We start from the raw sequence: 21,235 nt of genomic DNA, 5'->3' as shown, positions 1-21,235 counted from the left end.
TATATAAAAATGGAATTAAAATGTATACAAAATTTAAAACAGATAATTCATTGTAATAAAAATAACCAATTTTAAGATACATCAAGTATTCATTGATAAAGTGCATTTTCAAAAGCCAACCCCTTTACATTTTTTACTTCTAATAATCCAGGCCCATCCTAGATATTTTGCCACAGCTATATATATTACAGGGCTTGGGTTTGTGCAAATGATTCTAGTAGCCACAGTTCCACTCCGAGTACCTAATAGTTTAGCCATAGGTCGCAGCCAAACTCTGCGCGGTGCAGAGTAGGCTGGGCACACAATTAGTAAGTGGCCAACTGTTTCTTTGATATCCGGGCAAAATGGACAGGAGCTACTTCCACCGTTTGACCATCTGGATGTAAAAGATCTGATAGGTATACTACCAATTCTCAATTGAAAATAAAGTTTTCTATCCAATGGCTTTGTTATGTCGTCCCAGAATGTCTCGAAACGACTTTCATCCTTGAACTCCATAAACACCCCTGTTAATGAAAGTGGGGGGACGGTCCTGAAGTGTTTCGAAGATATCATCTCCCAATACAAGCCCTTAAGGACCTTTTTTGATGGAAATACAGCATTGGTTGGGTCATCCCATGTTTCCGCCAGTCCCAGCTCTCTGAGAACCGCTCTAATTCCAGAGAGCCATTTTATCTGGTGAAAGACATCACATTTAATAATGTCCAGGAATCCCACGGCAAATATTTTCAGCTCAGGCGTTACCCATATTCGACGCCAGTACAATACAGGACGGAGATTTGCAATGATCTCAATTGGTTTTATGCCTAGGTCCTGTAGAACCGGGCCCATGGGGGTACTGTGAGGGAGCATAGCAAGATTTCGTAGGGACCTGTTTTCAGAGGCTGTTAGCTTACTTAGGTTTCCCTGTCCCCACATCTCAACCCCATAAAGTGCTGCACTCACGGCCTTTGCATTATATACTTTAAGTGCAGGTGCCATCGGTTTTGTCAGGGATTTTGCATGTTCGCGGGTCAGTGCCCCTGCGATTTGCCTGTGCTTGAGGGTAGCCAGGTCAATCTGTTCATTCCATCGTAGGTCATGTTGGATGGTAACACCTAGATATGAGAACGATTTTACTTGCTTTAGTGGTAGGTTATTCATCAAGACCTTTCCTTTGAATGACTTGTGTTGATTAAAAGACATAAATTTGGATTTTGAGACATTAATTTCCAGGCCACGGTCAGTACATTATGTTTCAAAAATCCCGAGCGCTTTTTGCAGACCACTTGGGCTCTTAGAAATAATAAGACAGTCGTCGGCAAACATTAGGATTGGTATCTTAGCGCCTGCTAGGATCGGTGCATCAACATTTGCCTCCAACAGGGTCTTTGCTACATTGTTTATGTAGAGAGAGAAGAGGGTAGGCGCTAACACGCAGCCTTGGTGCACTCCTCTCTCTACCGGGAACTGATAAGTAACATATCCTGGGGAACCCCATCTTATCTGGGCGTAATTATGCTCGTATAATTTGATAATCATAGAAAGAAGGGTGGGGGGCATGCCCATGTCATTTAAGACAAACCAGAGGTTGGACCGTGGTACAAGGTTGAAAGCTGCCCTCAAGTCTATGAAGGCAGCATACAGACTTCCTCCCCCAATTTGAACCACCTTCCAATAGAGCATTGCAAAATGTAAGACTTGGTCGAGTGTGCTTATGGAGGTTCTAAATCCTGCTTGGAGGTGGGTCAAGATGTCCATCTCCCGCTCCCATTCTTGGACCTTATTTAATACCAGTCTGCCATAGATCTTCTGGATGGTATCAATTAGACTGATCGGGCGATAATTGCCTGGAAGCGATTTATCGCCCTTTTTAAACACGGGGATTATTTCCGCCCCGTTCCAGGATTCGGGTATTGGGGATCCACATGTTTTTATCTTAAGAGACAACTGATCCAAAGGTAGGTCCTATAGCTGAAGCTGCAGAAACTCTGTAAGATCCTTATTCACTGGAAGATGGTGGGCACAGTATTATCCCCCACTGCTCAAAGCTGATGCTTTGCAGGCGTTTAAGAACTGAAAAGTCATGCCATATACTGTGAACAAGGGAATGAAAGGTGGAGTCCCAAGCCTGACATTTAGACATTTTCATGGTTTACAGGGGTTGTATATCCGTGAGAATGCACTTTACAACTGTGTCGGACTTGTGAAAGGCTTGTAGTATGTTTCATCCATGATGTCTTTCTGAAAGCAGGACCGGGTCTGATGTCTTAACTCTTGGGGTAAGTAAGGAAACATGGCTTCTTCTTGTCACTAGATCCATATCTTTAACAGAAAGAATAACCAAGTTCATGACAAACCGGGGTTTCCATTAAATATATAATAGAAGGCCACCTTTAGGGTCTCCAAACTCTTATTTTCTGTGACCGACTGTTAAACCGCTCAGCCAGCCACATCAACTGCTGCAAAAGGATGTTCCACTTTGTCCCATATGTACAGGGTAAACATTACCTTTCAGGTTGCGTGGCAAGCTCTTCGTTTATTTCTATTGAGGCAAAAGATGTTATGGATTCAGGAATCATACAGCTCCGTTTTCAATTGAGACTGTCTCTTTAAAACAGTAGTCAGAAGTCTCAATTCATGATTCTGACCTACCAGGCTCCCAGAAATGAGAGCAGCAACTGCTGAGGTCGGAACAATTGGCATTCAAAGAGAAGTATGAACCCAATATGGCAATCACTTCATCTGAGAGAGGTTTGAGATGCTGGAGTTTCCAAGATTTAACCCTCTGGGAGAGGGATTTTGGATCACTTCTTTAAAATGGAAACCCTCGCCAAACCAAGAAGTCCTGAGCAGAATCATAAACCATGCTTCATCCAACTTCAGAGTCCGAGCAACGAGTCAGGCACACTCAGCATAATTCTGTTCTGATTGATTTCAAGAAATTGATTTTTTCATACTTATCAAACAAAATGAACGTGTCAACCCATTAAAAGGAGTTGTTCACTCTGAGGTAACTGAGACCATAGCTTTTGGTGTCAGTACTATTGTGAATAAACCTTTCCAGTGAACTCAATTGTGAGAGTCAAGTGCCTTCAAAATCCCAACCAAGATTGCGCACTAGGTGGTTTCAATTCCAAAAGCACACACCACCACAATGTAGAAGGGAATAGGTTGTCACTCATCTGTCACCCAGGAAGAAAGCTGCAAGGACCACAGATGAAGCGACAAGGAGTAGGGCAGAGAATGAAGAGAAGTCAAGAGTCTGAACCTATGACACGGGGAAAGATCAGTGGGGGCAAATATGGTCTCCCATTGTCCAAAACACACAAATGTGATAAAGCAGGGAGTCAGGAAACAGAGGCTAGGGAAGAGCGGCTCAGAGTGGGAAAAAAGGAGTCTCACAAAGTTGCCTTGACATGCATGGGGAGAAATTAAAAGTGAAGCAGTGATCAATAAAATGCAGGGAATCATACTGCAAATAACATTTTGTGGTATGTTAACCTACAACCAGACCTCAAAACATTAGAAACAGTATTGTATTGTAATTGCATTTATATAGCGCTTACTACCCCTGACGAGGCGTCAAAACGCTTTTTGGGCGAGTAGCACGCAACTCCGGGACCCATAGAGCATTAGCGTTGAATTAGTATAGTGTCTAAAAGATCTTATGTCCATGATTGGTAAGAAAAAAAAACTTGTGCAAAGAGGCTGAAGTGAGCATTTAAAAGAAAAGAATTGAACACCACCAAATGCCAAGATGTCATCCTGTGAAAGTAAAAAGAAAAGTAAAGTTTCAGGGAAGAATGGATTTTTACTGACTTCATTGCGTCAGGCGGTGTAAGCACAAGAGTATTTCCAGAGAACCAAATTATTATAAACTCAGCCATGTGTGCCAAGATCCTCCATGACGCAAGAGGATAGTTCAGCTGTATAAAACTCTCTACCTGATCTCGCCCTTGGCTTTCAATCAAATGAGTGGTCTTACAAATGTACAACCGGTCTTTCCTCAAAAACACGCTTGAGTAAGTCCCCCCACAAAATGCTCTGTAAACACCCATAAAAAGCTACCTGACAGTCCAGAATATCTAAACGAAAGCAATGTTTAATGTATGATACAAAAAGGTTACCAACCTTTGCCGTCACTGTCTTGCTGCACAAGTTGAAGCCGAATGTAAGCACGAGAGTGTGTTACCCTGAAATAAACACGAATGAAAACACAAGCATTAAAAATTACTAAAAGAGCTACATACTAATTATTCAAGACTTTTATATAGCATTTCTCAACCCCCAAAGCATGTCTATTTAAAAATATGGGTGATCAGTCTTAGGAAATACAACTTATAAACAGAAACAAAAGAAGTCAACGGGTAAAAACTGAAAGTATAAAAAACAAAACAAATAAGGGGAGGGAAGGGGGTAAGGTATGGAGGATAGAGGAGAGACAGGAAGCATAGGTAAAGGGAGAAGGACAACATTTATGTCAGTCAAGATATTTATAAATTGTCCATCTGGTTAGCAGGTGATGAGGTATCTAAGCATTAAAATCAACGGCAAACATGTTTTCTTCAAACATAGCTATATTCTACTGGACTTCAGGGAAAGAGCACCACAAAAATGTGCCAATGTCAGAAAAAGATTCAGATGTGGCTGAGTTGGATCTAAACCTTTGGGTTTTGATTCATAGCATGTCTTTGACTCTGAGGCCTTTGGATTCTCTAGAAATGTTTAGTGCAGACTGGAATTAGGATGGTTGCTGTTAGTTATTGTTGTTAATTAACTCAAGCACTGGCAAAGACAATAAGTCTAGCCTGTGAGAGAGCTATAGGGAGGGGGTGGACAACAGAAGGACAGGTTTTAGGGAAAGGACAAGTAAAAAAGGAATGCGGTATGAAGAGGCCAACAATGGTTGTGTCATAGCACTTTCATTCCCAATTAAAAGGCGCTGGGTTTGGGAGGGAATAAGCAACAGGGACAACGAGGGGTTGGGTGGGGAATAAGCAATACTGCCCTTATACCCAACACGGACGGGGTTGGAGTGCAATAACCAAACGGATGAGAGGGGGTGGAATAGGCAATGCACAAAGGGGTGTGAGGGGAATAAGCAACATTAACGGGGAGGGAGGTTAATAAGCAACAACAAAAAAGGGGGCATAAAAGCACAACCTGGGTGGGAGTGGAATAGGTAACACAGACAGGGTAGGTAGAGAAGGAGCAACACAGATGGGGTTGGTGGGCAATAAGCAACACGGACGGGGTGGAAGGGGAATATGAAACAAGTGGAATGGGAGAGGAAATAGGCGACATGTGGGGGTGGGGGCGGGACTAGGAAGCAAGACAAGGGGGGGGGAATAAGCAATACGGATGGGGACGTGAGGTGGAGAAGCAACACGAATAGGGGTGTGGGAGAGGAAGAAGCAACACGGACAAGGATGTCAGGGGAAAAATACAAATAAAAAATACTACCTCAATCACAGAACCAGCAGCGGATGGACCCTAACCCACATGAAGCAATCAGTACTTGTTCCGTACTCCAGGCGACTGAAGAGGAAGTGAAGCTGGCTCCCGCTGCCCAATTAAAGGGCAGCAAATGAGAGTAACAATGAAGCCCACGCATGGTAAGCAGTGGGCGGGCTCAAGGCCCCTTGTAAAATACAATATCTCTTGCAAGTGAGAGCGCACGTGCTGCAGCAGATGAGACATTAAAACCGTTACTCACCTGTAATAAACAATCTGACTGTAGCTTGTGCTTTAAATTCACATGATGTGCACACTCCTGCTATCTAGTTTTGGGTTCAGAAATTGCAAGTTGATTTCCTAAAAAGAAGGCAGTTTGGTTTCCATGTGACCACTCGTACCTCCCCTGAAATCCACAATGCACCAGCCACACACTGTATTTTTTTCCCTTTGGTTATGTGGTAATGTGTAAGTGCGAAGCATTCTGGTATGTGCAAAACTGGTGTAAGTAACATAAAATGACTGAATAAATAATTTAGATATATCTTTCACTGGTTCACATCTGGGAAAGAGGGGAGCACTACAAGCTGTACAATGATTGTTATAGGTAAATAACATTCTCTATTTGCAGCTTGTTTTCCTGTAGGTCACATGCCGAGCACAGAATTAAAAAGCAATGTGCTGGCTAGCAAGCAATAGACGGTTATGTCTGGAATAATTTTTCAAGTACTGCTTGTGAGACTGCTTATTTTGGGCTTGAATGTCCCCACAATAGTGTTTAGTGAATGTGTGGATAATTACTGAGAAGCAGCTTTACATATGTCTGCTAATGGGAAATTACCCAGTAATCATTGCACCTTTCTTACAAGAAGAATGTTCTCTAGGTGTGTTGGTTAATGTTTAGTAAGACTTACAATAAGATACTTGAATCCATCATCCGATTCACCTTGCAAGACCCACTTTTATGATTGCATTCCCGATACGTGGTTAAACAAAGGCAACAAGTAGTTGCTTTGTTTTTCCTAATTGACTTACTACAGTTAGTATGGTACATACTGGTACTTTCTACACCTCAAGTATGTAAAGCTCTTTCCGCAAGTGTTTATGGTTACTGAAATTATTAATATGAAAAGGTGATACTTTTTTGGTACGAAACAAAGGCGCATTATAAGTTCCTCTCCGTCTTTGTGTACCTATATGAAAGGTCATTTATAAAACTTCAAGCTCACAAACCATGCTTAAGGATGTGGCCGAAAAAAAGAATATAAACATCCATGAAACGAACAGCAGGGCAGGAATAGAATAACTAAAAAGGAGGCCTGTAAGTCAAGTTAGGAGAATATTAAGAGCTAAAAAGGTACAGGCCAAAATGTAGGAGGCATTACTCAATTTAAGCTGCCATTAAAGATTATCTGTTTTTACGTACCTGGCTTTTGTACATGTAGTAAATAACACTGAAGTGACGTGAAGTAGTGTGGCTCACTGGTTAGAGGCGGCAGACCCGAGAGCAGAGGACGGCCCGGGACCAGGGTTCGATTCCCGGCGCGGCAGGTTTCTGGACCAGGGTCAGCGGACTCGATAATTCTCTCGCCTCGGTGCCCACTCTGATCAGCGATCACACTCGGCAACTCTGGGCATTAGCTTGCCTCATCTTCACTAACGGCCCCACCAGACCGCCGGGGATGCCTGGTCTCACCCTGGAGATACCCATTAAGGGACCATCTCTCAGGGAAGCCAGGAAGGGTTTCGCAGCGGTCGAAGCGCCTTGGGACCCTACGGGTAAGTAGTGCGCTATATAAATGCCAATACATTTACATTTACATTTACACTTTGCCTGGGTCTAAGGCTACAGATTGAAAGATCATAGGTGGGGTGGCATGTAACCAGCCGGACGGACAAACAAGGGAACAGGTAAAACCCAGATTAGTCCCACAGATAGGCAGCAACACCACAATGGTCTCAGGAGATTGGCCCCAATAAAGCACATATGGCCAGAGGGGTGCTGTGTCCCCAAAACACCACACAGTTAGATGCCACTTGAAGTTAGGAACACACAGTACACACAGTACATGCAGAAAGCACACACTCTCCATACTCAAAATATGAACACTTCCCCCACTTGCACTCATTGTGTCCATGCAAGGTGGAGACCCACCTGCATTCACCACAGGTGGCCTGATTTACAACTCCATGACTAGGCCTGCATGCCTTTCTCTAAAATAAGATCTAAATCATTTGATGACGCTCCAAAGACTGCATATAAATGCACTCAGAACGAATGTATGTTGAGACAGCCTTCAGACTCGTTTCTGTGTTTGTTTCCTGGAAAAAGCGTTTTAAACCAACTGTTCCTGTTTAACTAAACGCTTCTTGTCTTTGGTTTTTCAAGCTAAAATCATATTCCAGCAACAGTTAGATTTCCAGTCTCCGAATAATGCCTTACACTCCACTTATCATTTTTGGTAACTATATTCTAGGACGTCAGGTCCCAACCCTTAAGGTAAAGCTCCTTGATGCGGAGATGCTATAAGTGGCTTTGATGTGGTGTGAGAAAATCTGGGTGCAGTTGCTGCTTCCTGGGAGGATGGCATGTCATTTCCAGAAGCACCAAGATTTATGACTGTTGAGCCCCTGTTAGAGCAATGAGGATTCGCTGGACTGGACCACCAACAATCCTTGGTTGCTGCAAGCGGTCCAGTAGCCCAGGTATAGGTGTAGGGAGACTCCAAGAGGGGTCAGCTTTTCAGGACTTCAGTGGCGAGGCTGACCTTCTGAGCTCCAAACAATCTTCTCCTGGCTCTTTGCTCCCTCGGTGGGCTGATAGCCAAAGGGACAGAGTAAAAAGAATTTCGAGCGGGTCCTGCAGATGCAGGGGAGCAGCTCCTCTACTACATGGGAGATCTTTCCCGGTTGCTGAGATGCTGGGCAGTCCTCTAAGAGTTTTGGGGAGGATGTCCAGCTCTTTGCGAAGTCAGACCCCATGATGGTGGAAGTGGAATCAGCCTGGCAGGGTTTTGCGCCAATCTATGGTGCAGGTCTTCAGTTTTCACTCTCTTCGGACCTTCTTTCTTCCTCGGTTTCCAGTAGTCTAATCTGATTTCTTGGTGTCTGGGGCCACCAAAATACTTAATGTAGGGGCATTAAGGGAAGTGAGGGGTTGTAGCCAATGGGTTACTGACCCCTGGGGTCACTACACCCCTAGATGACCACTTCCTGTGGGGAAAGGTCATCACCGTACCCCAGAGTACACATGAAGGTGGAGTCCTTTCTTTCGTGTTCACTTCAGGCTACCCACCCTAGAGGTGTGTCCAGCTTGCAGTGTGCCTTCTGCCTATCTAATGTCCTGTCTATCTTATGCCTGGTGCCAAATGGGCCTGTGGGCAGGGGATGTCATCCTCCAGGTCAGCAGGAAACATGGCTCACATATCAAAGGTGGTATGCTCTTTGAAGCTCCCTGCTTTGACATCCCTGCTGGAGAAGGTGGTAACACCTCCTGCCAGAGCAGGCATTGTTTCTGTCCTTTTAAGAGCCTGGGTTCTCACCTACAGGAGGTCAGAAATCTGTCTGTGATGGCAGACTGTAAGAGTCTGGTTGGCCAGCACACTATTGGACTAGTAAGGTTTTAGGGCATTAGTACAGATTTATTAAGACAAGGCTTTTGATACCAAACACCATATGTTTCAGTGAGCCATTATGTAGCTGGGTAACTCGTTTTGACCAATGCCCAGTTCACCTCAAGATGGTTTCCCTGTTCACTTGCAATATCTAGTAATAGAACTTGACAACACAGGGGTATATCTGCTCAGGCAGATATGTCCTCACATAAAATATAATTGCACTCTGCCTTTGGGCTCAAAGGCCAGCTGTAGGGGTGACTTACTTATGTTAAATACACAGAGTACTGAGCACTCAAAAAAGTCAAACATCAGTTTTTAAAGAGTCAAAGTTGAGGTATTCTTTTAATCTTCAGTACTCATATTCCATATTCATTTTGTAGTGTTGACACAAAATACAAGCAGACACACACTAGCAGCAAACACGTGTTTGGTCGTATCACTCATGGTTTGCACCATCAAACAACCTGCAATGGCAGTCTGTGTGGAATTTGTGTGTATAAGATATGCTGCAGCCCTTAGGGACCCTTTTTAGTACCCATGCCCTAGATACCAGGGTTCCCATTTACTAGGAACTTACAGGGGTGCTAAAGTCCTTTCAGAATTGTGTTATAATTAGACATCACCTTGTTTTAAGGAAAGGGTACTGGCATGGAGGTCTGGTTAGCAGGCCTCAGTACACTGTCAGAGTTGAAAATCAGCAGTTAGTAGCTACAAATGGGGCAAAGTGCGTGTTTTTGCGTGGGGGGGGGGTACAGCAACACAAATACAGTTTCCTACAAGTATGCCCCAATATCTTTAGATATACCCTTCTCAAATGTTAATCTGCTTTCTTTGTATGTTAGATTTTCACTGGAAGGTGGCCATAGAACTATATTGTGGTTCTTTGTCTATAGCTCTGGTTGATCACTCTTCTTGTGTCTGATGTTGGAAGTGTTTTCAGTGCCAATTAAAGCCCAAGGCAGGTGCAATGGTCTTTTGTAGTAGAGGATCGAGCTCTAAATTGCGACACTTTTCTGGTGTGGAGGGGCCCTGGTGTGGAGGGGCCTTTTTTCAACATTGAATGGTTTCCACCCTTGTGGCTGGTGCGAACTATTGAGGCTTTTTAGGCAGTGGTTCGTCAGAGACTGTAATGCACTTTTGCAGCCGTTCCTTGCTTTGGAGTAGAGGTATTCTTTGGAGGCTAATCACCTTGAGGAAGGCCTACTTACGTAACCAGTGCCTTTTCAATGCCAAGGGTGTTGTGGTCAGTCCTCTGTGTCTGCTCCCAACATTCGAGGTGTTTTCCAAGTCTTAGGTGTTGATGCAGGTTTCATTGAGGGCCTTCGAGATTGAGCAAGAAATGCATGGAAGGGAGAAAGAGCACAATATCCAAGGAGAACATAAAGCACCTTTCAGGGAGGAGGAGAGGGGAATCCTCTGAATGATTATGAAATCCGGTTTATAGGAGGTCACATACAAGAGACTCTTCTCTTAATGGCTGTCCCAACTACCAGCTGCATCCTGCCCATTGCTGTCGGAAGCAAGCCCTTCACAAGCCCGATGACCACAGCAGGGGTCTAAGTAGAGTCCTGGCACTGCATCATCCACTAATGCGCTGAGGATCAGTCCTATACATGCAGAATGTTTTTCTTTAAGAATCGAAAAGTGTTACTAGCGGCCACGTTGTGATCTCTTGGTACGCAGAAGTTGACGAGCTGATGCTGGTCTGACCAAGTTACATACGCGAAAATGTTAATGGTGTGTTCTCCACTGTCACCCTTCAGTGCTCAGCAGTCGCAGAGCAATGGAAACACCTCAGAACCCAATGAAAGTGAAAAAGAGATTCTGAGGTGGAGGCTGTGCCATGCTTCATTGTGGTTCTCAGTAGAGGGATCATGAGTCACCTGGAAACCAACATTTTTTATCTGAGAAGTACAACTTGCAACAATCAACCCTAACAGTACACGGCAGGACTGTGCACTGCATGTGATCTACTGCAACACATGCTGCAAATATTTTGCTTTATGTCAACATCAAGACAGAGGAGCTTGGATAACTTCAGATAACTTTTGCACAAATATTCTTTCCCACTTGATACAGGCCAAGAGGACTGCACTTTATGGCAAAGAAGTTGTAAATATGATCTGACTATGCTCTGTACCACGTTTGGAACACAAGAGAGAATACATTGCCCAAAGAATTCTTTCACCAAGTGTTTTACGCACTTTTGTGTGTAAAGTTTTGAACAGAGTCCTATTACGGGCATATCTGGCAGAGAACAGGGGGTGGTGTAAAGTAGAAAGTAACGCAAGATAGGATGGCTAATATTTCAAAAGGCAGCATGTGAGGCAAGTATGAAGAAGAGATTCCATAGAGGGGCTTCTGCAGACAAAATAACAAGAGGGAACACAAAACGCAGTAGGAGAGAGGCGCGCTTGTGACATCAAAATGTGCACAACCGAAATAAGGAGAAAGGCATCCCAGAGACAACACAAGTGGGAGAGGGAAGGAGAAGTATCCAAGGGAGAGTAAGAAGTGCATGGAAAGGTAGAAAGAGCAAGACTCACAAGAAGGACAAGAAGCACCTGAAAGGGCGGAGGAGGAGGAATCTGAGGGAGAACAAAAAGCACCCATCATGGAAAATAGAGGCAACTCAGCGAGAATAAGTAGGTCTTGAATGGAATACACATATAGAAGGGAGGAGAGGCATTCCAGTGAGAGAAAGATACAGTAAGGGAGAAGAAGAGAGGCAGCACAAGGAGAACAATACTAGTCCATGAAAGGATGAAGAGAGGTAGGACAAACGGAGAAAGATGAATGGCAAGGGTGTGTCGGAACACTGGTGCAAGACACAGCATGAGGCTTTTCGTCATAACAACAGGCTTCACCATAAAGTGTGGCAGGAACGAAAAACATTCCAGGAAAGGTTAAGAGGCCTTCAAGTGGGAGTGAGTGGGTCTCCAAATGAGAAAGAGAGAGTGCTCCAATAAGATGCAAAGAGTTTGCATTAAAAAGGCAGAGGGATGATGAGAAACAGAGGAATTATTGGCAGGGGAGGGTATCAGTTGGGAGAAGTACAATTGGTAGAGGCCTCAAAAGTAAACAAAGGTACAAAAAGAAGGGGGCATGCTTAGACATAGTGAGATGTTGTAAAGAAATACAATAACAGGTATGCTGCATGTGCGAGAAACAGCACATGGGGATCTCTCAGTGGCCATACCTTCGGAGCTTGGGCTTGGTGTCTATAACGGGTTCTTCTTCAGGCCAGTCCTTTTCCTGACCATTCTCGGACAGCTCAGACAGACTTAGGACACTGCTGCGACCGGAACGTTCCCCATCGGCGGCCATTGATTTTCTAAATAACAAAACCACAGTGAGTCAAAGAGTAAACAAGACATGTTATGTCAACAGGGATGGAGTGCTCTATTCAGTAAACACAATAAGACTGACATCTGTCAAGAGATCAATGTTAACCAATGTATTTCGATAACCAGAAGTTGCCAATATAAAGCATTAAGTATATTAGATTAAATACCCTCAAGGTTGTACCAAACATTAGGGAATACAACAACTGTAAGGAAAAATACAAGTATTACCAAATCACAGAGTTTCATATTTCTAATTTATCAGCACCACCAAACATTAGGGTAATGCAACTATTCCCTAGCTCTTTACCCTGTCATATATCCTATAACATTCTTTCAATGAAGCAAAGAGGAATGGGTGGTAGAAAAGCAAGAATGTGACAATTGAAACTATCTTAAATAATAGCTTTCATAGGGGGAAAATATTGCCTAGTTACTGCAGCCCAACTCATCTCCAGACCCATGACTCCCAAAGCAAACCCCCATCACCAAAACATGTGAACATATCGTTTAAACCCTGTCAAAGCTCTTAATCCAGGTATAGCTCTTACTGGCACTTTGACATAACCCTTATCTTTGACCTCTCACTTCTGCCTCCTACCCCCAGTTCACCGAAGTCCTTATCATCTGTCTAGCTTCAGACAACCTTTGAAACCCAATCCTTCATCAGTCCCTTTTTCTTCAGTCATTATGCTTTCCTGTCTGGCGTTTTTACCAGCTTTATCTCAGCCTGCAAATCTGTTTTTGCCAAATTTTTGGACTGTCTTTATTATTGTCCTTTCAGAGAGGTGGCCAGATTTGAGCTGACAGATTGGTTTCAAAGCAAGTAGGTAATGCCTCATATTTGATGGGCAATAGTCTAGTGACAATTAAAAATATGTCTGGCACTTAAAACAATTGATAGCTGAATTGGAAATCCGATTGGAAGGACACATGGGAAATAAAAAGAAAATGTGTTTTTTACTTCTTCCAGGATGTGATATTGAAGAAAAGGTCTAATCTTTTCTGGTCCAACGTCTAACAAGGACAACACCACATGCTTTTCTGTGATTTGGAAAAGTCTACCTTGTGAAGTTAAGGTGAACAGGTTGCTATACGACGGTTAATGTTTACAACTATTAACGTAAATGTCCATTTTTAAAAGATAGCACTTACAGAATACTCAAAAACCTCATCACTACACCTGCTCTCTGGATTTGTATTGTTTTGCTAGACAAGGATAATGTTACTTACCCTGTAAGCATCTGTTCTTGTCTTGTAGAGATGTAGATTCACATGCTTTGCATTCTCCTGCCATTTAGTGTTGGGTCTGGATGTTTACAAGTCATTTTCCTTTAAGAAGTCTTTCCTGTCACAAGGTAGGTGGCTCCTCCTTACGGTGATAGTGCGCATAGGCATTGTTAGATTGTTTTCCCGCAGAGGGTGAGAATGGAGTTAGTAGAGGAAAAATAGAGATGTCCATGCATATGTATGTGAGTAAAAAGAACTGCAACTGGTATAGGTACCCGGGGAGGCGGGTGGGCGCATGTGAATCTAGATATATACATGCTAAGAACAGATGCTTACTGGGTAAGTAACTTTATCCTTTCGAGGCATGTGAGCTGTAGATCACATCCTTTGCATAGACTATTAAGCAGTATTTTCCCAAAGCGGTGGCTAGCCTGTAGCTGTTGCAGTTGTCGGAAAAAGTGTTGTAAGTACTGCTGGGCCTACATTAGCTTGCTACCTTGTTAACACATCTACACAATAGTGCTTTGTGAATGTGTGGTGTAAACCATGTTGCAGCTTTAGAAATATCAGATATGGGAATGTTCCCTAAGGAAGCCATAGTAGCCTCTATTTTGCACGTGGAATGTGCTCTAGGGGTATTGTTAAAGTTCTCTTTGATTTTGTTTAACATGTTTGAATAATTTAACAATCCATTTAGCAATACCTGATTTGGGTATAGGATAGCCTTTGTGAGGTTGAGCAAAAGCAAAAAAAGTTGTTTTGTCTCACAAAATGGTTTTGTTATTTCTATGCAATATAACACAGCTCTTTTAACATCTTAAGTGTGTAGAGCTTGCGCTGCTACAGAATCTGATTGAGGAAAGAACACAGGTAACTCAACCGATTGATTGATGTGAAAGGCAGATACTACTCTAGGTAGAAATTTAGGTTTGGTACGAAGGACCACTTGATGGAGCAAGGTTTCGCAAGTAAAGAGACTTGCTTGTACTCAACCCTCTCTAAATAAACCGTAATGCCCTAATAAACATGTTTCGTATTACTAATAATGCACCACACAACATTTCTAGTAAGCTGGGGAAGCTTTACAATGAACTTCTTACTAACCATAACTCGAGTAACCCAAAATGACCGCCGCAACGCGGGAACTTTTCTGCACATGAGTCTGTCATACTCACGTGACATGACGTATTCTTAAGCTTGGTGGGAAATCTTTTTTCGTTCTGCGCACTAGAACTAAAGATGGCTGCTCAACATTCTCATGCGCTAACACTTGCATTGCTGCTTTTACTAAATTGTTCGTTCTGCCTAATCCCTAATGCTGTAGTTAAAATAAAGTAATGGGAATACAGTAGAGATAAGTGGTATACAGTGTATTCATTTATTCTTTGTTCTAAAACTGTTCTTCTTTGACTTTGCTATTAGCCCAATCAAGTACAATGTTGCTCCATCCTGGGTCCCGCGACTGCGCATGCTCTACTTTCTCAAGAGTCAACAAGCCATGACATTGAAAACGGGCCATCTCCTGACTTGTTAGAAGATGTTCATGGAAACCCGACCTCTTGAACTTCCAAGAGGATGTTAAAATTATACATTGTATTTACTATTGGAACATTCATTGCCGGGTGGAATAAAAGTGCATGGGAAAATAAAATATTGGGCAAGAACATTGATCTGAATATTGAAGAGCATGACCTCATAACCAGTATGGTGTGATGACCTCGCCTCGTCTTTTGACCAATCAAATTGAGGGAATACACACATTTGCAACATTGGGGATGGTACACTGCCCTGGAAAATGGTATAACTATGGTAGGCTTAGCTAGTCAGATTGTCCGACTTGTCCGAATAGCTTACCTGTCACTGACCCAACGCACTCAAAAGGGGGTCGAGAGCAGAGGTGCTGGTGGAGCACTCTGTCAGAAGATTCCATAACCCAATCGGGGTTCTGGGAAGGAGTTTGATAACCCAATCGGGGTTCTGTGGGAGAAGATTCGATAACCCAATCAGGGTTCGACTGTTAGCGACAGAGAGGGGTGTGACGCTGGCGCTTTAGCTGTGGGTGCCGGTCCTGACCTGCGATGGTCCTGCAATAGTCCTGATCCAATTTGGTCCATACTTATCCTGATTCTGGTCTGCACCTTTTCTATCCTGTTGGCACCTGCATTATCGGGGGTCCTGACCTTTATCCCAGCCCGTGGCTAGGGTTGGTCCTCACACCATTCTAGATAAATATAAATTTTGAGTGGGTATGTCATTGTGCTGTCCCCCTTTTCTTATCCTTCCTATATTTCAATGCTTAAAGAAAGTTTCATAATATTTTTACATCATCAACATTTGATGTTTTTCTTTCTAATTGATCAAGCTTTGACTGAGTTAGTATGGACTCTGACATTTAAGAATTACATACATAAAGTGTTTGAATCTTTCCAGAGTCTGTGGTTATTTTATGAGTGCAAATGTTATTTACTGCTTAATTTCTTGCTAACTTCCTTGATCCTTTAGGACTCTAGGTACTAGTGACCAGGATTGATAAATCAAAGGTATAGGTCCTAAAAATAAAATTACTGGTTTAAACGTAGGTTTACCTGTTCAAAGTGTATATGTTTTATGGGCCCAGGTGAGTATGGTAAAATCCTGAGCAGGTGAACCCGCACTTTGTCAAGTTGTAAAAAAGGTTCTTCTATGGTTAGTGCCTGTAACTCACCCACTCTCCTTGGTGAAGTAATTGCAATGATGAAAGCGATTTTCCAAGAGAGAAATTGCCGTCCACATTTAGGCTTTGGCTCAAAACGTGGACCCATTAATCGTGTAAGGACTATGTTAAGATTCCACGCGGGGGCAGGTGGAAGTCTTGGTGGTATAACTCTTTAGTCCTTGTGTAAATGCTTTGATAATTGGTCCTGTAAACAGAGACAAGTGCTGTCTATTTTGGAGGAACGCACCTATTGCAGAAAGATGTAAAAGGATGGATGAGTGAGCTAATTCTGACCGCTGCAAATGTAATAAATAACAGATGATATTTTGTATGGAAGCATCCAAAGAATTGGTATTGTTATTATTGCAATAGATAACAAATCGTTTCCATTTGGCTGCATATCAAGCTCTTTTAGTAGGCCTTCTGGCCTCTTTGATAATGTTCATACAGGTTGAGGAAGATTCAAATATCCAAACTCTATGACATCAGGAGCCAGATCGCTAAGTTGAGTTCTTTGGGGTCTGGGTGCCTGGTTTCTCCATTGCTCACTGTGAGGAGACTGGATGTGAGATGTAGCTTCTGATGTGAAACTATTGATAGCTCAAAGAGGGTTGTGAACCAAGTTTGACGGGCCAACATGGGAGCTATAAGGATTAGTGTAGGAGTTTCCAAACCACTGATGGAATGAGTGGGAGAGGAGGAAAATCGTATGCAAACATCCCTGACCAGCTCATCCATAGAGCATTGCCTTTGCATAATGCAAGAGGCCATCATTCCCAGCAGTTGCATATACACTCAAGCTGGTTCTGAATGGGTGGGCTGAAACTGAGCAATTAGAGCCTAAATATTGCGAATTCTGGCTGCATTGGGAAAGGCGAGAGCTTTTGGAGTATCTTAAGTGGCTCCTATATAGGTTTGTTGTTGGAAGGTTGGAGAGGAGACTTTAAAAAATTGACTGTAAATCCTAGTTGGTTCAGTAAGTCCTGACTTTGATGAGCCAGTCATCCAAGTACGGGAAGACATGAATATGTTGTCTTCGCAGGTGAGCAGCGACCACTGCCAGGCATTTGGTAAATACTCTGGGGGCCTTGGTGACTCCAAATGGAAGCCCTTTGAACTGGTAATGCTGCCCGCTACCACAAATCTGAAATATTTGCGATGAGAGAGATGTATTGGAATGTGGGAATATGCGTCCTTTTAGTATAAAGTAGACCTAAAGTCGACTTGCTGTAGAATTGGGAGCACCAAGTGAAAATAATCTGACCGTATGTAGTGATTTAACTTTCTGAGGTCTAAAATGGGTCTGAGAGAGCCGTCCTTTTTTTTTTGGTATTAGAAAGTACAGGGAGTATACGCCAGATTCTTGATATTGTAGTGGGACAGGTTCTATGGCTCCTTTTAAAAGGAGAGACTGAACTTCCTGTTTGAGGAGGTGTAGATGATCTGGTGACAATTTGTGTAAACGCGGGGGAATGTTTGGAGGATTGTTGGTAAGCTCCAGGCAATAACCAGAACAGATAATGTCTAACACCTATTTGTCTGTAGTTATTGAATGCCAGACTGGGAGAAATTGTGAAAGACGTCCCCTGACAGGTGTTGAATGATAGGGGGAATCATAGACAAGTCACTGTTTGGTATTTGAGGGAGAGGTACGTGTTGTAGAACCCCTACCTCTGTCCTTGCCATTGTTGCCTCTGTAGCCTCCTCTAAAGACACCTGTTGAGGAAGAGGGATGATTGTTGCCCTTGTATGAGGTAGACGTGGTGCCTGAAGAGATATTTTTGGACCCCTCACGATAGAAGGTGCACCGAAAGGGCCCACGGTTGGAGGGGGATTGTAGGACTCCCATAGATTTCGCGACGTCTGCGTCCTTTTTCATTTTTTCTAAGGAAGTATCTAATGCAAAGATGTTGTTTGTCGAATGGTGTGTTAGGAATGGAAGCCTGAACTTCAGGTTTAAAACTTGATATCCTTAACTGTGTGTGTCTTCTTAGCAACACACTGGTATTGACGGCTCTAGCCGCAGTATCGGCTACATCTAATGCACACCTTTTCGAAGAATTAGAGATGAGCTTCCCCTCTTGCACTAAGTCTTGGGCTCTGGCTTTGAGTTCATCTGGTAGAAACTGGAGCAATCACTCCATTTTATCCCAGTGTGCTCTATCATACCTGGCTTAGAGGGCCTGGATATTAGCGATACACCAGTAATTTGCAGCTTGGGAGACTACTCTTTTTCCCGGAGGCATCTTTGAGCTTTGACTTTTTGTCTGGAGGTGGAGCATCGCCTTACGTCTGTGATTTGGCCCGTTCACAGGCTTTAGACACCACTAAAGAGTCTTAAGGTAACTGACCCTTAATGAAAGCTGGATCTGATGGTGCGATTTATACTTTTTTATCTATACCGGGGGGTGAGAATGCGTGCAAGAACAAGGTCGTGAAATATGTCGTCCACATGCCTTAACATACCTTTAAGCATTGAGAGTGTGTGTGTGTGGTTCTTTGGGAAATCCTCCTCTAGGGATTCCTTATGTAACTGTACCCCATGATATTCAGCTGCCCTGCTTAGTAGCTCTATGTAGCCTACATTATCGTCTGGTGGAGAAGGCTTGGTAGGATAAAGATCAGGGTCATTATTCGTGGGAGAGTCTGTATTATAATCCTTCCAAGGGTCTGCAGGCGAAGGATCATTGCCCCCATCCCCATAATCCTGATCATCAGGTCTTTGTGGTAGTGGCAAATTAGTAGGAGTAATTAGTAAATGTTGTGTTTGTGGGGAAGGAGGTGATGGAGGAGGAGGAAGAGAAGGGTTAGTACCTACATATTTCCTTTTAAAAAGAATGTGGTAAGTGTCCTCTGAGTCAGATTTGCGTTTATATGGCAATTTGGTTGCAATATGTCTAGTTTTCTGATTAATATACAGGTCTGTTTCGGGTACGGTTTTGAAGGCGCGCCATGGTAACAGGGCTCCTGTGATGGTTGCAGGGCATCTCTGTGTTTCAGTGCCATAGTTTTCGGATCCTAAGATGGTGTTGGTGTCGAAAGGATTTAGGCCTGATACTGGTTTCGAACTGGAAGGTTTCGGCTTGGTGCCCAAATGTGGCCCTCTCGATCCCGAACCAGAAGGTTTTCACGCGAGTTTCGGTGCCGAGCCGGAAAGCGGGGAGTTGGAAACTTCTTGTCGGTGCCGACCATGGCCTTAAGGCAGAGGTGGGACAGGGGCCTTTTTCTTAGTTTGAGTGGGACTTTGGGGCAAGGGAGGTCCTGTACTCATGATACGCTGACCTTGCGCAATCTCTTTGTCCCCATCGGAGCCGGATTCAGAAACAGATATCGGATCCTCCTGTTCTTCCTCGGCCCCTAGTGCCTTGCCGGTCTCTTGCTCAGAATTTTATCCGAAGAGGTCCGGAGTGGAACTGGTGTGTTGCCTTTGCATGTCGCGACGTTGAGACCAATTGTCGCGGAGCGTATTCTTGGATCGGAAAGATTTACATGCGTTGTTTCCGGTTTGTTCTGCTACAGAGATTTGCACAAGTTGCACATTCGTGTGAGTCAGTGCGTGGAAACTTCGCATGGCACAGAGGGCAGAATTTAAATAGAGTCCGTTCCATCGACTGCAAGGTGAACCAACACGGGTAGGCCGAAGGCCCTCCACGAGTTGCCTGATGGAAAAGAGTTTTTGTATTTGACACAATACGCGGAAAAAGTGAATACGCGATCGAAAACAATACAATCGAGAGTAACTGTATTGCGCACCGAGGGGAACCCGAGAAAATAGCCTTGAACCGGAGCGCAGCAATTCACGTCCGAACCCGGTGGCAGAGAAAAACAATCTAACAATAGGGTTGATGCCCAGGCACACTATCACCAAAAGGAGGAGTCACTTAACTCGTGACTGGAAAGACTTCTTTGAAGGAAAACAACTTGCAAGAATCCGGACCAAACACTAGATGGCAGGAGTATGCAAAGCATGTGATCTACAGTTCACATGCCTCAAACTGGCTGAATAACACCTGGGAAGCTGCGCCACATACCTCTGTTCCTTGCAAGTTGTCATGAAAAGCCTTTTGGAAAACCAAAAGATTTGCCCCTGATGGACTAATAATGCAGAGTCATAGATATCTACACATTAATATCCTGTCAAAAGTTACACTGGTATGTGCCTTTCCCTCAAGGCATTGCGCAGGTCGAAGTCTTTGTTCCTCAAAAAGTTTTGTTTTTGCCATGAAAATGAGTGAGGATACAGTCGCTTCGTAAGCATCCTTTTGTTAGGCATGCTGCTTTGTAAGTATTTTGCCACCATTTAATACCTGGCGGGAGGGTGCACATGAATCTGTCGCACTACACGTTATGATTAGAGGCTTACAGGGTAACATAATGCATTTATAGAATGTGTTGGCTGCAGATATATATGATATGTATAGACCGTAAAGCAGTACCCGTCCACTCTGTGGCTTTAGGCATGAGATGGTGCAGTGGTTGAAATAATGTTTGATGGACAGTTTGTTCAACTATAGCTTGTTGTCTTGATTGAACATCCACACAGTAATGTTTTGTAAAAGTGTGTGGGTTTACCCATGTTGTTGCTTTGCAAATATCTTTGAGAGGGTTATGTTCTAAAAAAGCCATGGTTGCTCCTTTTACCTTGTTGAATGAGCTCTTGGTGCATGTGGTAATGTACTTTTTGCTTTTGCATAACATATTTGAATGTACTTAACAATCCATCTTGCTATAAGAGCTATGGATATAGCATTTCCTTTGGATTAGTAAATGGACAAAACGTTGGTTGGTTTTTCTTGAAGGGTTTAGTACGTTCAACATAGTACATAAGTGCCCTTTTAACGTCTATGGTGTGTAAGGAACGTTCTGAACAGTTTGTGGTTTTGGAAAGAAAACTTGCAGTTTCAAGGTTTTAT

At 43.3% G+C, this 21,235-nt stretch overlaps 1 protein-coding gene across 4 annotated transcripts in view; it reads right to left on the bottom strand.

Moving 5' to 3' along the window:
* The window catches only part of L3MBTL3 (L3MBTL histone methyl-lysine binding protein 3), a 713,216-nt gene that overhangs the window by 71,237 nt on the left and 620,744 nt on the right, over positions 1-21,235 (bottom strand). For all 4 annotated transcript variants that reach the window (XM_086957521.1, XM_086957523.1, XM_086957520.1 and 1 more), the window contains exons 18-19: positions 12,253-12,387; positions 4,114-4,175 (exon numbers count right to left, since the gene is read on the bottom strand). In XM_086957521.1, the coding sequence (XP_086813647.1) occupies positions 4,114-4,175; positions 12,253-12,387 (197 nt within the window). The remainder of the gene's footprint in view (positions 1-4,113; positions 4,176-12,252; positions 12,388-21,235) is intronic.

The sequence above is a fragment of the Lissotriton vulgaris genome, chromosome 2_1, assembly GCF_964263255.1.
Source record: "Lissotriton vulgaris chromosome 2_1, aLisVul1.2, whole genome shotgun sequence".
NCBI classification, from domain to species: Eukaryota; Metazoa; Chordata; class Amphibia; order Caudata; family Salamandridae; genus Lissotriton; species Lissotriton vulgaris.
The sequence above is the reverse complement of the archived record's forward strand: the minus strand, read 5'-3'. Positions and strand labels throughout refer to the sequence as shown.